The sequence below is a fragment of the Marmota flaviventris genome, chromosome 20 (assembly GCF_047511675.1).
Source record: "Marmota flaviventris isolate mMarFla1 chromosome 20, mMarFla1.hap1, whole genome shotgun sequence".
Classification (NCBI taxonomy): domain Eukaryota; kingdom Metazoa; phylum Chordata; class Mammalia; order Rodentia; family Sciuridae; genus Marmota; species Marmota flaviventris.
The window spans coordinates 5,355,928-5,375,334 of NC_092517.1; the positions used below are offsets into that span (position 1 = coordinate 5,355,928).

The window sequence follows — 19,407 nt, forward strand, 5'->3', positions numbered from 1 at the left end:
TTCTTTCTCTTTGCAATGTGTCAGTACAGGATTTCATCTTTAATGAATATTCATATGGAAATGCATTTACATATTTGAAGAGGAAGTTGTAGCTATTAGAAGGCTGTATACAAAGCCATTCCTAAACAACATTCTTCAACAGAGCACTCAGTAGGGAGTATATCCAACTTTAAGCAAGGTCAACATTTCCTAAAGGGAGCATCTCAGAATATTTGGTCCTGTGGGATGTTCCCTGAACACAGGGCTCTCTTCTCAAGTAAGTTTGGGAAATGCTGTGTGCTAGAGTCCTCCTCTTCGCATGTGAAGTTAGGATTAAAGGACTCTGGTAGCAAATGTTGCTTTCATTTGCTTTCCTCCACATTTATGAAAGCATTTCTTAAAAATACTTTTCTATTATGCTTAAAACCACTGCACAGGAACACACTGAAAATGCCACTTAGTGTGAGAGTGGACTCTGAAGATAACACTTTGATACAACCACAAATCCACAAGAGAAAATGGGAAGCTTGTGCTGGCAGCAGAGACTTAATGTTTACTAATTGTATCTAATGTATCAACCCGCCCATCCGAGAGTCCTGTCCGGGAGGCAGTAAGCTTACTGGTTTATGCAATGCAATCAGTAAATGAGTGATGGTACAGAAGGCCTGCGGCATGCTGCGAAAGAATTCAAAAGGAAATTTAAAAGCAGTAAGAGGAGTGTGCTACAAAAGTGTAATATTTCCTAGTATGACAATGTCACTAAAAACACAGAGTTTGTAACAAAAAGGGGTAAGAGACCCTCAAACTTTCCATATTTACATAAAAATGGGCATTTGGGAAAACCAGTAGTTTACTTGTAGCTGCAACAGAAGGATTCAGTACTGTCCTACTTATTGTGCTTTTCTTGGGGGCATTTTCACTAGAATGGGCTTTAGCTGACACCTGTCATTCATTTTTGAGGTTTACCTCTTTCCAGATAATATCAATCCCCAGCATTCCCGAGTTGGGGTGTATATTTAATGGACTCACTCATTATACACCTGCGACTCTGCTGTGTTTAGCTGACTGGTTTGCCTCACATTGGGGACATAAAACATTTGCTAAAGAAAGGCAATAATGCAAACTAGATAAGAAGGGGAGATGCTTAATTACCTCAGAAAAGTATGTAAAGCAAATATGGAAAACTCCAGAATGGAGATGCTACTTTGAAATGCTGCAGGCCTCCAAGAGCCCATGAGGAGCTGCTTTAATTAGCCTTGTTTGGAATCATTTTATGTACTGCTGAACCTAATAAAGGTGGATTTTTAAAGACTACAGATCATACCCTGTCTCTAAGATTTGTGTTCCCTTGGATTATGGTAGGAGTGGGGCTTATTCAATTTTTTTTTTTTTAATTTGCATTACTTGAATATCCTTGAAAAGAACTTTGAAAATTTTGCTGACACAGATTTTCTTTTGAAACTGTACAAGGTACTTTCTCTGTGGCAATCATCAGTGGGGGCCGAGCATCACCTGCACTCCTTGAGTGTGGCATGCAGGGGACCATCGTCTTTCCCAGGCTGGGGGAGGGTGCCATTTATCATTATAACATATTGTAATTATTTCAATGTTTTCTTCTTGGTAAAGGTACAATATGATAAACTAGCTATTGTTTCTAGATCTCTATCAAATGGGGGAGAACTCACAGATGAGTACAAAGTTCAGAGCAGAAAAAAAATGAGAGAACATGATAAATCATGGTACTATTAAGAATTATTTTTTGTTCTTCTCTATGTATGACAGGATGGGTTTTGGCTCATTTGGTTAGCACTGGCCATAATATTTGTTCTGTAAATGGAATGAGGTAGAGAATTACAGACATATAATTATACACATATATACATGTATAAGCTCACATATATATGTACACACATGTAATCTATATATAGAGAGAGAGAGAGAGATTACATGTGAATTATATAATATATATAAAATATGTATTATGTGTCATACATAAATTATATATCTTACATTTGATATGGGTAAATTATATATTTGTGAATAGAATAAAACATTGAATTTTCTCTGTGTCATTTAAATAGTATGTCCTCATTAGAAACAACTTGTTTCCAAAACAAAGATGTCACATGGAAAACAGTTCCTCAAGGCTACAAGAACATGAAAGAACCTTCATTATCATGAAACACTGAGGCTTTAGAGTCATTTGTTACTGCAACATAACCTAGTAAATGTTGACAGATACAGAGCAAATTTCATATAAATGGTGGAAAATGTGTCTCTGTGGTTAATGGGCAAAGTGTGTCTGTGTCTAATGAACTTAACTTAAAGGGATATTAGGAATAAAGCCATGGTAAGAATTGTGGCCTGGAAATGGGAAATATGTGTGACAAAAAACTTAATGAATTCAAATAAGAACTGCATTTTCTATTTTTTTTTAATGCAAGTAAAGTAAATGATGCTGTTCAAGAGAGTCAGCTATGTTGCCAGAAAAATAATTGCCCAAGCCTCAAAACCGCCTTCCCCATTCATTTGAATCATTCGGCTGGCCCTGCAGACTCTGAAACTAGAGAGCTGACTACCGCACAAGCTCTGTGAATCAGTTCAGAGACAGTCTGGAAGTCTCCCTGAAAGCTGCACACATGACCCCCTTTATAGTTTCTTACCTTTAAATACTGCTATTTATTTCAATGTCCAACTTACTAATTTTAATGCAGAAAAACACATTGCAAATAAAAGATGAGTCTAACCAGAAAAGTTATTACCAATTTTGAAACTCATTTCTATAAGATTAATCTGGGGTTTACTCTAGAAAGAGACTCCCCCTGTACCCCCCTAGGATTCAACACTCAGACACAGACACACAACAACCACAATAAACAAATTCAAGTACTCCTGCACAAGGTGCCAAGCAGGACCTGCGAGGATCAAAATCTAGGCAAACTTACCCAGGTGCCAAGAGGGGTAACTGTGAGCATCCACAAACACAGCAAATGCAGGGTGCCCACCCCTGCTCCACACCTGGGAAGGGGGAAGAGAGTCAGGGTGCCCTGTGATGTGCAGCTAGGAACACCAGCTACGCTGCTCCTCTGCTTTGCAAGGCAGTAGGGTTCATGAAGAAAAAGTGCTGCTGAGATAGGGACCACCCAGCTTGTCGATCAGTGAGCATCACTGTTCTGTATAAACCAAGAATCTATTCCCCTTTTTGAGTTTAAAATGTCCCATTTAATAAAATTCACCCACTAAAATACTTGGAATCTTACACTTGCTCCAGCATATATCTCTATCCTTTCAAACATTCAAATATGTATGACTTAAAGATAAAGTGAGACTCAAAGAGCACCGGAATCACAAACCCCCTGGATCAGGAATAAAGAAGTAGATTCCCAGGAAAGCTGCCACTCTGTGGAGTTGGAATCTCTGGGAGCAGGACAGTGCAATCTAAATTTTACAAAAGTGCTCCAACTCCACTTGGTAAAATGGCTGACAGAGATTGCAAAGCACTGGCCTTAAGGCACAGGACAATGTCATGTGTTTATTTGGTTCCCAAAGGGCTTATTTATAAAAGCACAGATCTACATCACAGTGGCAGAGATGTATTCTGCCAACAAGTTTCCACTGCCCCCTTGGCACAGGGTGGATTCCATTTCCTCACATCTTTGGCTCTCAGATGGGAACTTGTGACCAGGGACAAGGTCACAGTAGGTTTAGAAACAGATTCTTGGAATCTCACTGAAAAACGCACCATGCACACGACCCCCTTTACAGTTGAGAACGTTTAAATCCTGGTATCATTTCAAGTCCAACGTGCTAAACTTAATAAGAAAACCATGTAGTAAATAAAATCTGGGTCCAACAAGGAAGGGGATCGATTTTGAAACTCCAGTCCTACTAGATTAAATTGGGTTTAACTCTACATAGCCACACCCCCTTGGGATGCAACACCCAATAACAGTGACAACCACAATCAACAAATTCACACCATCCTTGGGAGAGATGCCAAGCAGAGCCTGAGGTGCTCAGAAGCTTTGCAAATCTATCCAAGAGAGGTGTCCGGTCCTGTGTCCACAACAAGGACATTTGAGGGTACTTGGGTGATATGTGGCCGCCAAGCCTACTCCATAAAAACCACAGCTCACCCTTTTCCCTCTGCCAGCTTGATGGAGTCAGAAAAATCAATCTTGGAAGTTATGTGTCCCAGTAGAAGAGCAAAGTGAAAGGAGCTACAGTCTTATGGTCAGAAACACTCAACTTGAACTGACCTGAGCGAGAAACAGCACTCGGTGTGAGTGAGCTGCACACATTTTCAGGTTTCTTGGTTTCAGCCGCTGGTGTTATCTTACTTAAAACACAAAGTGCACATGTACATAGTTTGAGAACAAAGCAACCAACACTTTTGCTCTTCTCTTTGTTAGTGCACAGATTAATTTTTAGGCTCCAATTAGTGGTGATACTACCATGTTTTTCTGCCTGATGATAAACAATGAATAATCATCCTCGTTTTTTCTTTCTTTCTTTTTTTTTTTTTTTTTTTTTTCTGGAGGGTGTCAGAAAACAAAGCCTTTACCAGATCTGATTTGCACTAAATTCACAATCTAATTTTTACCTAGAGGAGAAAACATCCGTCAAGCTCTGCCACTTTAAAGTAAATGCTTGCTGAAGCTCTGTCTCTGTTGCATGAATTTAAACTCCCAAGCTTCCACATGTAATTTTCTTGATGGGCTTAAGGCTCTGTCTGACTTTTGTCTGGGGGTGGATGGAATAAGAGGAAGGAGTACTCTGCTGTCTTTCAAGTGGGAGAAAATGATTTTCTCATCATACCATGGCAGACCATTTAGGGCATCTGAGAGTGGATTGGGAAGAAAAAGCCTGAAGCATGGCTACTGGGATAAAAATATGTGAGGAATGGCTGGTGGCATCTCTGATCTTCGGGAGAAGTTCACCCATGGACTTAAAGTGTGAGCAGTAGTGAATGAATCCATAGTTTCTTCAAATTGTCTTCCATGACCCCGACTCTCTCCAGGGCTATGTGTGATGTGTTCAATGCCGACTTTAATCAAAAAAAGGATGCTGGGATAGCCCATGGGGCAGCTGTCAAATGTGTAGCTTTTGTGACTTTTTTTCTTCCTATTCTCCATAGCTTGGTTTCATTACTAAACACACACTACATGTACACACACACACACACACACACACACACACACACACTGGTGTAGCCGTAATCATAATGCCCATTGCAGAAGATATAAACCTTTGCTTGCAAGAAACAGAAGCTTAAGTAAAGGCGGGATTGCAATATCTGGACGCAGGAAGGCAGGACTCCATCTCTGCTCCCTGAACAACAGCTTTCCCAGCTGCCTACTGCACGTGATAAGAAGGAACAGCTTAGAGTTCCCCAATTCAAGATTACAGATTCTCAAGTCAAGTACCAAGTTCCCTGGAGAAAACATCTGATTGGCCCAGCTTGTGGCAGGTATATCCCTTGGGCCAATCAGTGGAAGTCAGATGAAGCAGGGTACCTGCAGGCTCTGCCTGTGCCTGTGACGAGGGAGCCCCAGGGAGGGTCCGTCACTGATGCTCCCACAGTTTGGACACCTCAAAGGCAGCCCTTTCCTCCATCTCTGAACATAACTGTCGTGTTACAAAGCAATCAAGTCTTCACCCTCAACCACAGATAATCCAAGAAGCAGAGAACCCAGCCATTTGCTAGAATCATGTTTTCCAAAGTGGTAAAACATTTCCAGGCAAGACAGTCCCCTGAGGTTCAGGCAGGAAGAGAATCTTTATAGATTTACTTCTATATAGTTTTAATTTGTGCCCTTCCAAAGGGTAAATATATCTAAACTTGCAGTATATTTCTATCTATGTAGATAAACCAGGTATTTCAAACAATTCACATGAATTACCTTCTTAAATTCTCTCAAAGATAGCAGAAGGCTAGGTGCTATGGCCTTCCCCCATTACAGAAAGAAACAGATACAGAGTTTAGGCTACCTGCCTCAAATTCCACAGGTAATAATGCTAGGTTCAAGATTGGAATTCAAGTGTAATAGCTCTGCTGATAACATCTATGGTGTGTGTGTGTGTGTGTGTGGTGTGTGTGTGTGTGTGTGGTGAATAACGCTTAAAAATGTTTTAGTTATATCATCAGGAAGATTTGAAGGGTCCAGTTCTAGAGGGTGAAAAATGTGTAACTTAAAAAAAATTGCAAAACTTAAGACTTGAGCATAATAAAATAGTTCATATTTTTCATCACAAAGCAATGGACCTAGATCTGAAGACCACATCTGGTGCTTTGTGAGTTTGCAGGAATCACAGCACTGTCCTGAACCTCAGCTGGTCAACACAGAATGAGAGTGCTTTTTCTCTCCTTGCATAAATCCAGTACCACTAAATAATTGCACCTATTATTATCATTCCAGAGCTACTGGGTTAGTTAACAGCAAACACCTGTCCTGTTCCCTAGAGAGGCAGAAGTCCCTACAAATAGGGAATCTCCTAATTACCTTTCAATTTACAGTAAAGTCAGCTCAGTTTTTCACTTGGGGAATGGTTTTTGATGAAACTCAACAAACACTGATTTGAAAATATTCCTATAAAGTTTATCACAGCAATGCTCTCAGGTTTTCTCTCTATTTAACATCAAGCTTATCCAAGTGAAGGGTCATATTTATGATGGTAAGATGCACAACACCTTCCACACATCAGGGGTTATTTATTGGCTGCATGAACAAATTAATGCATGAATAAAATGAATGGATAGATGGAAGGACAGAGTGATGGATGAATAGACAGATGGAGAGAAGGCAGGCAGGGAGACAGGCAAGATGAGTATTTTTAATTCACGGTTTCCACATTCCAGCAATTTGAGAAACTCAGGATTATTCACCTTCATTCTCCACTATGAAGTAGCTGAGCATCCATTAGGATTATCCATTACAATGACCACTTCTTTCAGAGACCTAAACATATCCTGGTCATCTATACAATAGTGCCTGATGTTTATGCACAATTGATTCAGAACATATGTGTCTCAATGCACTATTAATCCACTAATATTTTAGACTCTAAAAAACGTTAACAATTACATAAGCATTGACATATATTCAAAATACAGTTTTGCAATTGTGATACATTGTTTATTCAGTCTATAGATGGATTCTCTAGTTCTGCCATGGCCTGTTAAATTAACTCCTAGTTAGAAGCAATATAATAGAAACAATGCCTTGAGATATAGATGCTAATTCCTCCATAACCTACAGTTTTAGTTTTTGCAGCTGTGACCAAAAGACCTGATAAGAACAATTAGAACAGGACAACTGGCTCATGGTTTCTGTTGATGATCAGCCAACTCCATAGTTCTGGGTCCAAGGTAAGGTACAACATCATGGCTGAAGGGCCAGGTGGAGGAAAGCTACTCAGGCTCAGGAAATGGCAATTAGGAAGTGGAGTGAACTCCATTCACCATAGACAAAATACATACTTCAAAGGCACACCCTTAGTGACCAGCCTCATCCAGCCACACCCCACCTGCCTATGGTCACCACCCAATTAATTCATATCAGTGAATTAATGAACTTATTAGGTTAAGGCTCTCATAACCCAATAATTTCACCTCTGAACTCCCTTGCATTGTCTTACACATGAGCTTCTGGGGACATTTCATGTCTAAACCATAATACTTACCAATCACCTACTTCTTTATATCATCTTAACAGTATGGATGTATGAGAGATGCTATGCTATCACTTGTGGGCATTCTGCTTTGTGGAGATGGAAGCCACTGGGTTCTTGGAGAAAGAGTCCATCCTTGTCCACTAAGGCAAGTGCAATGGGAGTCATGAAGGTCATTCTGCTTGGGAACACAGTATATATCCTTAACTTCAGAAGTTTGAAAAGGTGGCAGGTGCAGTGGCACATGCCTGTAATCCCAGCAGCCTGGGAGGCAGAGGCAGAGGCAGGAGGATCATGACTTCAAAGTCAGCCTCAGCAAGTTAGCAAGGCCTTAAGCAACTTAAAAAGACCCTGTCTCAAAAAAGGCCAGCTAGGGATGTGGCTTAGTGGTTAAGTTCCTCTGGGTTCAGTCCCTGATATTAAAAAAAAAAAAAAGTTTGAAAAGAACTTCCACTGTAACTTTGAGTGGATTCCAAGCAAAATGTAGGGAAGTGTAGTTCAAGGAAAACTGAGTTCTCCTAATACTAGGTGATGTCAAAATTATACATTACACTATTCTAGGATGTTATTGTTTGGATTCATAATCACATTTAACACTAGGCAAATACCTCACTGCCCTGTAGGTCTCCAGCTACTGGAAACATTTTTTACAGACATGAAAATTCTTATTTGGTCCCATCTAAGCCATCTGAGATGACTTCTGTTTTTTTTAGTCTCTTCATCTTGGGGGAAAAATAATAAAATAATAATAAAGATGTTGGTAGAGAGGGTGTAAATCCCATGCCATCTGCTTATGTTGCTAACAGTTTTCACCTCGGTCACACCAGGATTTACAAAGCAATTTTTAGCATCGAGGGACTCCAACCTCCACTACCTGCTGTTTGACATCTCACGTTCTTCTTTTCACATACTGAGGGTGATGTGGTTGTAGGCAGATGGCAGGGTACAGGGCTGAATTTTCAAGAAGATGCATGTAGCACAGATGTGGGAAACTGGCTCAGGCACCAAAGTGGCTTGTTGATTAAACTCAAGGGCAGTCTTCAAAGCAGAGCGTATCCTCTCCTCTGAATACATTTTACCAACCATCACTGGGTAAAATACAACTCTTTATTAAAATGTGTGTATAGAATAACTTGATTAACCTATGAATTCCTCTAATTAGTATTCATTATGAGGTGACCATGAATTAGTCTTGTGACCTTTTTTATAATAGGATAATTTTTCTCATGCATTTGAATTTCTAATGATTTTGTGATGCTATCAGGAATTGCACTGTAAGTACACTAATTGACAGTTTTCACACTATTGGTAACTGAATTAATAATTACACTACAGGTAATCTGTATCCAGTTCCTTATTTCTGGTTTGTCAAGTCCTGGTTTCCCAAATAATTTTGGAATACCATTTCCTCTTGCAGAGTTGAGGATGAATAGGAAGTGGCAGAAAAACATGACAGAATGAATGGCAGATGAAAATCCTCTCAGGGACAATCAGCTGTGAATGCACTATCTGCAGACACCAAGGAAAGATTCCCAAATTTCTCCTACCATGAAATAAGTTTTCCTTTTATGGCATCAGATAGATTGAGACTGCTCTTGATTTGTAAAGTAGCCCAGGTTACTGCTGATTTTTATAAATTATCTGCATCCAATATTTAATAGAATTTGAATAATGTATACAAGTTCCCTACTTTGGGATACTTATTTAGGCTCTTTCTATGTCTATCTCCCTAATATATTTAAGGAAAAAACTGCTGATTCTTTTTTTTTCTCTTCTTCTTTTCAAGAAAAAGAAAGTTACAGATTTATTTCACCAAGAGAAGAGATTTTAATACAATTTTACTATAGCTAATAATAGAAAGAAAACTAGAACTCAATGCAAAAAAAAAAAAAAAGCAGTCACTGCTATCTATTACTAAATAGTGTAGCAGTAGTTCTTATAGATCATGTTGCTGGAAATACAAAACTAAAACCAAACACAAACAAAAATCTCCATTGTTGGTTCTAACCCCACAACTTCTAAATCCCCAAATGAGAGATACCTTTCTCATGTGGGACCCTCACAACCCCTCAAGTGTTCCCTGCACGGAGCTGGCAGAATGTGGTGGGGGTAGAAGAAAGCTGTGTAGCATATATGACATCGTTCATAACTGGAAGCTGTGTAGCACATGAAACCGTGTTCCTTTATGCCTTTCAAAGAAATTCCACAGCTCTGAATGCTAGGCAAGTGCTTCGCCAATGAGCTGAACCCCTAGGCCTTTTTTGTTTTTATTTTGAGACAGGGTCTCCCTAAGTTGCTCAGATTGGCCTCCAACTTGTGATCCTCGTGTCTTCATCTTCTGAGGAGCAGAGATGACAGGTATGCGCCACAGCGCCCAGCACCACTGTTTCTTTATATCTTGGTATTTCCATCTCATTGTGACTATGAAAGCAGAAGCATGACCACAGGGATATTGGAGAAATCCCAGCTTTTTGAGAAAGAAAAACACCAAACTGTTGGCGAATCTCATCTCTACCTGTTAGTGTTGTGCAATTTAATTTCAAAATCCGAATATCAGTTTTTGACAAAGTTTTATGTAGTCTATGATACCTAAGCCAAACCCAAGTTGGAGACTGTGTTTGCTTTCATATCATACCTAGCTGTGGGTTAAAATCATGATCCCTTTTATATTTGGGACTTTGGAGCCATCATTAAAAGAGCATCTGTATCCCTTTAGCCCTGGGACTTAGAAAGGAAAAAAAAAAGATATGATTTTTAGGAGATGATAAAAATATACAAGTGGGATGGACACCTGGGACATCACCAAACAAGGAAGTAAATCAGGATGGAGAGCATCTTGAGAATGTGTGCCAAGCTTGAGGGGTCAGGGGGCAGTGGGATGACACCCTCAGTGAAGACTGTATTTTGGTCCTGATACGCCACATGTTGTTTAGTGTAAAGGCTGAGAAAAGAGCCAAGGAAGAAAAAAGGCTGAGAGGGCAGAGGAAGGTTACAGGAAAATCATTATGGGCTTCACAAAACAGAACAGGCAGGTTAGGGTCTTGCTTCTCGGAGTGCCTGTGGACCAGGAGTGTCAGCTTCCCAGGACAGTCTGTTAGAAATAAAGGATCTCAGACACCACCTCAGACCCGCTTACTCAAACCTGCATTGGATCAAGCCCTGAGTCAATTCATTTGTAATGAACATCTCAGGAGCAGTGGGCCAGAGCATGCCAGAGTTAAGCTTTGGTTGAATTCAGGGGACAGTTCTGTGAATGTGATGTCTCAAGTGCTTCTGCAAACAATGGGCTTAGTATTAAAGTGAAATTGTTCACTCTGCTGTCTCCAGTGTGAAAAGACAGACACCAATAACTTGGGATAGGGTTGCTTTTCTGAGGACTTTTCTTGCCTCATCGCTTAGAAAATAGCTACAGGGATAGTTCAGAGCTTCCATACTAGAAACAGTCCTGGTCAGGAGCTGATCATCAAGCTTCTAGTTTCACCTACTCACAGCTCTGTGTTCCACTGGAGTCTACTTCCTGTTCTGAGCTTCACTTTGCAAACCCCCATATTGCAGCCCTAAGCAAAAGTGGGGAGGCTTTGAGCTGAGACCTGATCTCCTGTCTCATAAATCATTCCTGAGCAGGAAATTTAGGATCAAGGCATTATCCTTGTCTGAGGGCTCACTGCCTTGACACCTCCAGAACTGAGCTTCCAGATAACCTTAGATTGGTACTCATCCTGGTCCTCTGTATTCTTTTAACGAATCTCACTAGAAGATCATTTCCACAGAGGACTAGCACACTTCTTAGATCTACGCAGCACTCAGAGACAGAGCAGTGGTATTACTCTTGTGATCCTCATCGTCACCACCACCACCACCATCACCCATGCTTACTCAGTTAGGCCACTCGAACATGAAATATGACAGATGAATAAAATATGGCCACGTCTTTAGGAATCACAATAACAAGTTGAAACATTTTTAACCATACAGAAGGGACCACAGAGAAACGAAGGAGCATGGAGTAACTAAAGATAACACAAAATGGCCAAGACAGAAGAGTCAGAGCATGTCCTGCAGGGGCTGTGGGAGTTTGTGAGGAGAGAACCCAGTGAACCCCAGCAAGGCACGAGCTCTCTGAAAGCTTTCCTTGCCTGAATTGATAAACCCCGGAGACTCCACCACAGGAGCTCCCAACCCGACTCAAACCTTGCCTTCTGAAAGTCCCAGAGTCATTCTTGCAGGGATGAAGCACGGCGATTCCAGCTGCTAGGAAGAGAACTCACTTTGATCTCAATGTGCCTTTACCTGTCCAGTTGGCACCCAGGGCATTTTGGTTGCTAGATGCCGATACCTTGGGAAATGGAGTTTCCTGTAGATTTTCAACAAAGCATTTATAACTGTCCAAATCTAAAAGAGGATGCATTTATTCATTTCATGAGTGCATTCACTGTTCAATTGATATTTACTGACTGCCAGTAATAAATGAGCTTTGTGTAATTATACAAAGCAACTGCTGACATAGGCCTGTCCTCCAGTTGCCCATAAGACAATGTGTAATGACCTTGGATACAAACTGTGAGCATTCAGCATGAGGGAGATTGGATCAATGAGAATCACATTTTTTTGCATCTAAATCTACCCCTAAAGCCTTGGTACTTTTCCTGTACAATCTAGCTTGGGGGAAGGAATGCTTTGGGCTTATGCTACTGGTTCTCTCTTGCATGTTCCAAGTTCTTAAGGGTGAATATGTCACATCTGGGAAGATGTCTTTCCGTTTCTACCCATCATCTAAGTAGACTTCCACAGTCACCCCATGCAAGTGCTTTAAAAGTGAACAGACAGCCATGTGGAACCTCTAAAGGCGGAGGTAAATCAGGATGCCATTACATAGGAGAGCTGGGCTTGACCAACATTTTCCAGTTTGGTAACATTAGAAAAGATTCTTCTTTTGCATCATGATTCATCCAACAGCTTTTCAAAAAACATTCACTATTCACTCTGCACATGCTTAGTCCAACAAAAGCTCCTTCCTTTTGTAACAATGGGTATATACAATCATAAACTTATTGAACTAAGATCACTCAGCCAGAGGCTTAAATTGGGTCAATGTTTCTAAAACTCTCCATGGAAAAGATTATCCAGCTATTATTTTCTGATGCTTTGGATCAATATAATTTTAAATTATTTTGATACTTTCTAGGTGTCACTCTAGTCATCTTTATTTCTATCTACCATATCTCCCTCTCTCTTTTCTCAAAAATAAAATGGTTCTTTTCTACTAGAAACTGCTTTTTTTTCTCATTCTAATGCTCACTAGTAGGTGGAACCCATCTGTTCCTCAGCTGCATGGATGACCCCATGGAGAAGGCTCAATCGATGAGTCTCAGGAGCCACTGAGAAACATCTTGTTCATTAGGGTCATCAGTATTAAGGATGGGAAGAGACTGCAGTAGCCAGGTGCCACCTTTGTCTCCAGAAGAAATGCACATAAGAAAGTATTGAACACAGAGAAAGAAGAGCAGAGAACAAAAATAGTATGTGGGATTGGGTGGACCCTGGGTCTAGCACATTGGACTCTCAAGAGCAGATGCTTGAAAAGAATTTGGAAGAAAAGCTTTTAATCAATGATGAAACCTGAGAATGGGAGCATGCAGAAGCAGAATGGAGGAGGCAAAGAAACTGAATTGTGATGTGGTCCATCAGAGACTTGGCCATCATACAGGAGGGGTGAATTGAATATTTGCCATCAGAATTTCCTAGCATCAGTCAAAAATGGCTGACCTGTCACATTCCCCTTATTGAGTTATCAGATGCCAGCTGAAGGGGTGACCACAGGCGAGTGGCTCTGTATGGCTAAGAGCTATAGGCCATCACTGCCCACCACTGCCCGCCACAGCACAGCAGCAAGTCCTTTGGGTGGCACAGATCTTTGTACACCATACATACAGAGCTACCTGAGGCCACCTGAGCAGTCCAGTTATGTGAGCCAGTAACCTCCCCAATTTCTTGGCCCCAGTTACATTTATCTGCCATCAAAAGACCCTATGCTTACCTCAAAGTTAAAGCTGTTCTGGACCCTCAAGAATTCTGGAAAAGCCTATACTACTATTGTGGACTAGAGAAGCTGAGACCCATGCCAGCCAACATGGTGGAAATCCTGTTACCTGAGCCCCAACCCGCAGACTCCAATCAGCCCACAGATTTTACATGGCCAGTTAATGAAGATGGGAGATGTGTGTATAATTAGGAGGAGAGTTTAAGATCAAAATCGATAAACAAAATAGAATAAAATCCATAGTACTTCCACTTGAATAAGCTTCACCATGAAGAAGGTTTTTCTCAGTCTCATCTTTGGTCAGAATGATCTTCCCTGACTTACTCATCTCTCTGTGATTCTCATCCTCTCAATAACAGAATGTGTTTATTTCTCGGAGAACAGTGATTTATACATTAATAATGCCCTCTTTGTTCCCACAAGTGACCATGTTCACAACAGTAAGCAGGAGAGGAAAATCAAACCAGCACTCCAGGCACATACTGGGGAGCTAATTAAATTATTTTCATATGTGCTAAAGTTCATTTTCACCCTGGGTAGAGATGCTGTTTAGCTTCTGAATTTCTAGCAATACATTTCAATTTATATCAATGTCCTTTAGACCAGTGTTACTTCAATTTATACCAATGTAGCATAAAATTTGCAGTTCTAGCAGTCCAATGAAAATGATGTGAATGTGCACACATATATCATACTTATGTGTACATAATACAGATATCAGAGATACAAGGCACATACTCTGTGATTGGTGCCGTCCTCTGTGTTTGTTGCATGAATATGTGTGTGAGGGAGGGAAGGAGGATGATCGCTAGTAAAAACTTCAATCCGCATCATGGTCTAAAGCTAATAATAATAATGGTGCAAGAATAAAGTATTATTCAGCACTGTTGGATAATCAAAATGGATTTGATCTCTCGTGCCTTTGAGACCCTGCCTGTTAGGATGTGTAAATTGAGTTTATAAACTTCTCTGGATCGACTATCTTTTGTAGACTGTCTCACATTCTTACTCAGTTGACAGAATCTAAGGCTTGGGTTAGCAGGTTTCTCAGGGTAATTTACAGAAGCAATAACACTGTGGCTGCTGCAGGCCTTGCCCTGAAACTTAGCAAATAACAAAAGCAGAAGCAGGGCGCTACTTACCACCCGAGTGTGGCGGGGGCCCGCAGAGAAGGACGACGCCCTGGCCTTCGCGCACTGACACTGCACTTCTCATTTTGGTTTTAAAATTTTCAAGATCTGATTCGAAAACAAACAAACAAACAAAAAAACTGAATTTCAGGGAAAAAAAAGAAAAGAAAATTCAATTTTTCATTCCAAGATGTTCCTGTCTTTTGGAAAACAATTTTGAAGCCTCTTCCCGGGAGCCTCTAGAGGAGAATATTTGCCTTCAGGAGGAAAAACAGGATTTTGATTTCTTTATTATGGCTTCTAGGAAACCAGGAACTCACTATGAATATACAGCCACCAAGCTCACATACTGGGTTAGCATCAAGACAGTGCCCACCATCCAAAAAGCAAAGTACAGGTGAAAATGAGAACACAATTCAAGGGAAGAAATGAAGTATCCTCCCCCAACAATATATAGACTAAGATTTCCACATCTGCTTAGTGACCCACCAGGCCAGGAAGAATTTTGGCTTCATCTTGTCACAATGACCAAATTATTCCTGAATTTGTCTTGAATTTGTCCAAATTATCCCTGAAATACTGGATCATAAGCAGTCCAGGTAAACTTTATTCTACCTATTGTCATTGTTATTTACAAAGAGATCTTAAAATGTTCAGTTTTGGGGTGCATGCCCTCTCTGTTGCATGTCCTGGAGGGTTTTGTGAAAGATATATCTCACTGGAAAATAACTCAAAGTATAACAGTGAATTTGATCCACATAATCATTTTTATTTATAGTTATAATATGAACTCTTTTTATTATCCCCAGTGATTTTTTTTCAAGTGTTTAATAAAATTTTTAAAAAAATAACAATCAAATGCGAATACTATTTTTATTTAACAGTGGTCATTTTTTAGAAAACATTGAATTTCTCCCAATGATAATCCAGGACAGCAAATACTGATTCATACTTTCCATCTTAAATTACAGAGAGAGAAATTCTATTTCCTCATTTTAAAAAAGTTTAAGTCTATGGGGGAAAAAGGAAGAAAGCTTTACCATTTCTCCAAACTCCAATTTAAAAAAAGAATACTTGTAAATTAAAACAGTTAAGGTATTCTATGATGTCACTTGCTATATTGGAACCACTGCTCTGTCAATTTGTGAAAGAACATATTTACTCGTAGCTCTTAAGGTTTGATATGAACTGCCTAAGTGGTGGCCACACCAAGAAAGGCATGGCATGCATTTTAGAATACAACTTGGAGAACTTTGAATTTTCTTTGAAGAGGGTAAAAAAGCAAACTAATTATCTCCAAATGGATAAAACCACAATCTGGAGATCTATAAATATCTACGCACCATAAATCAGCACATCACAGGGAAATAAGAAGGCCTATGCATTCCAATATATTGGGTATGGAAAAAAATAGTATTAAATTGCTAGGTCATAATCATGGAGTACAGCAATTCAGCAAAACTCCTAAGGGTGCCCAGAAAAGAAGTAAGGAGAGTATTTACTTTAATCAGAGGTTACCTGAAGAAGTGATATGACACCACAGCATGAAATCATCTTAAATCTATAACTGAAACACAACATTCTTAAAACACAGAGGCTCATGAAGAAAAACTGAGTTGGAATTGAAGACTTGGACTGTTAGAATGTTCCATAAGGGTAAACTAAGGGAGCCTATCATGTAAGAAGCTAGTCTATTCATGAAAAACTAATTTCCAAAGATTACTTTGCTTGCAACTGAATATGTATCCTCATTGCTTTTTTTTCCTGCCCAAATCCTCATTGCCTACTGCTATGGAATTTCACATTGCGAAAGTTTGCAATCATGGATTTCAGATAGAATGTGGGGGGAAAAAGTTCTAGATAAACCAAGAATGTTTCCTCAAAAGGTAAATATCTTTTGCCTAGGGACAAATATTGAATGGCACAGATCTGTCACTGGTCTAAACACTATACTGATACATGAGAGGCCAAGGTAGATTGTTTAGGACACCTGATACAGCCAGCCCCATAAGACATCAACATCAAGTATGGCAAAGAAAACTAATTACAGTGGTTCCAACATGCCTAGCAGGGCTTTGTTGACTGCAAAGCACTGTGATTACAGTGGATTTGTTTTTTCTATATAGCAGCATCTCCTGACATCTTATTTTTTCTCAAAGCATGGTCCACAGATCACCTGCATAATTATTATGTACAATTCTTATTAAAAAATGCAAGTATCCAAAAATCACTCAAAAATAGTGGGTTAGGGTGCTTGGGAGTTAAATCCAGAGATATGAATTTTAATAAGCTCATCAGCTGCACCATAACCCATACCAAATATCATTTTGTGGTTTTCCATTAAGACATATGAGGGTCAATCCAGATTAAGTACATTAGACTCTACCTCAAATTTTTTGCAATGTATGAAATTGCCTCTGAGATGGGCAATCTGTTTGTTAAGCACCAGCTGAGCACTGAGGACAGAAAGAAAAAATGTCACTTATTAAACAGGCCTTTACTAAGCCCACTGAACTTCAGCCTACTGGGTGCCAGGTTTTCAAGGTGTCAACGGGGGCTCCCTGCAAGGAGAGCCCTGCCTGGCTAGAGGCAGACTTGAGCCAAGAACTGTATTTTAAATGGCACCTGCTGCAATGGGGCTCAGTTCCCAGAGGGATGGACACTTAACCAGGAGTGAAAGATGCTTGGAAGAGCAGGGGTTGGCAGGGGAATGGAGGGCAAAGGTGTCAGGAGAGTGCGGTGGTAACTCAAGTTTTAATCTGTATTTCCTTGGCTGCTGATGCCGCTGAACATCAGTTCATGTGCTTTTGTTCCAGCCAAGTACCCTCTGCCACAAACAGCTACTCACATCATGTGCTCACCTTTCACTTGGATAGCATGTTTGCTTGTATTGTCACTATTTAGTTTTGAGGGATTTTACACATTCTAGATGCTTTTCCTTCACCAAATAAGTGGTTTGCACGTATTTTCTCAGTGCAAAGCAGAGACACAAAGGGACACATATGTCCTAGTCAATGTATATAAAGATTTTGCCACTTTTGTTGAAACACCTGGGACCGTGAGGGAAAGACATAGTAAGTATCTAAAAAGTTTCAAACCATCCCTACGGGCAAATTAGATGTGTAACTTGAATGAAAACCAACCTGTAAATGGTCAAAATTTGACAGAATTGTATCAGAAAGAGTTCTGCAATAATTTCATGAAAAACTATAAATAAATGAATAGATGGAAGACCTGTAGAGTAGAGGAAGGGGAACAGGAGGAGGGAGGAGATGAGGGAGCCGGGTAGCACCAGGGACTGAAGTGGAGTCAATTATACTCCATGTATGTAGAAACTCCACATCATCTAACTACGATGCACTAATAAAAAATTTAAATGAAAAGGTATTTACTGGCTAGAAACTTCTCAAAGTTTTCTCTATGCCTTATCAATTACGGCAAGTACTGCCATTATCCTGAAAACTCTAATTATGCAGAATTTGAAAACAAACAAACTCGATAAATAGCATCTACAATGAACTACAACTACCATCATATTTAATAGCAAAAGAATGAAAAGTTTTCTCCTAATACCAGAAACAATGAGGATGCCCATTCTGGCCACTTGTCAACATGTAGTTTTAGAAGCTATAACCACTGTGATAATAGGGCAAGTGGAGCAAACAAAGCATGCAGCTTGGAAAGAATTAACTACTCTCATCTAAGATGGCATGATGGTCTAAATAGAAAACCTGAAGAAATTTGAGGAAAAAAAAAACACCTCATAGTTCTAAATTAAGTAAGTCACAGGATATATAATTTCTATATGTTAACAATGAATATTCAGAAATCAAAATTTAAAATTCAAAATCATACTTGTTCCAAGAAAAATACTTATTTATGCAAATAATAAAACAAGCAAAGGATCATCATACTAAAATGGACAACATGCTGATAAAAAGAAAGGAAAAAACACCACCACCACCACCACAGAGGACTAAACAAATTGTCATCGTTTGGATTTGAGGTGTCCCCCAATGCTCCTGTATTCATGCAGAATTGTTTGTAGGTAAAATGATTGAACTGGGAGTGCTGTGACCTCATCAGTCCATCTTGGTTTGAATGGACTGACTGGGGTGACTATAGGCAGGTGGGGTGCAGTGGGAGGAGGAGGGTCACTGTGGGTGTGCCCTGGAAGGGTACTTCATCCTTTGGGCTCTTCATCCTTTGTGTCTCTCTCGTAAAGTATTTTGGTCACAGTGATGTACAAGCTGACTACAACAGATGTGGAAAGACATATTTATACATTATTAAACTCTGCATAGCTGCCAAGTCACCTCAAGTTAGACATGCTTTAATGTAATTCCTATTAAAATCCAAGCAAGTTGCTTTTTAAAAAACGTATTTTGTACACACACAAGCTCATTATGAGATTAATTTGTAAAAAGTAAATGCCATAGAAACTATAGTAGCTAAAAAGTATCCTGACTCAGAAGAATGCAGTGGAAAGACCCACTCTGCCTGACATTAAGGCTTCTCACACAGCTACAGAAATCAAGACAGGGTGGCATTGGTAGACAGAGAGATATGTAGATTTTTACAACAAGA

The 19,407-nt window shown here is 39.8% G+C and overlaps 1 protein-coding gene across 1 annotated transcript in view; it reads right to left on the reverse strand.

Moving 5' to 3' along the window:
• Cntn3 (contactin 3) overlaps nucleotides 1–19,407 on the reverse strand; it is a 225,978-nt gene that overhangs the window by 131,270 nt on the left and 75,301 nt on the right. Inside the window, exon 4 of the mRNA XM_071605959.1 lies at nucleotides 14,833–14,928. Within this exon, the coding sequence (XP_071462060.1) occupies nucleotides 14,833–14,928 (96 nt within the window). The remainder of the gene's footprint in view (nucleotides 1–14,832; nucleotides 14,929–19,407) is intronic.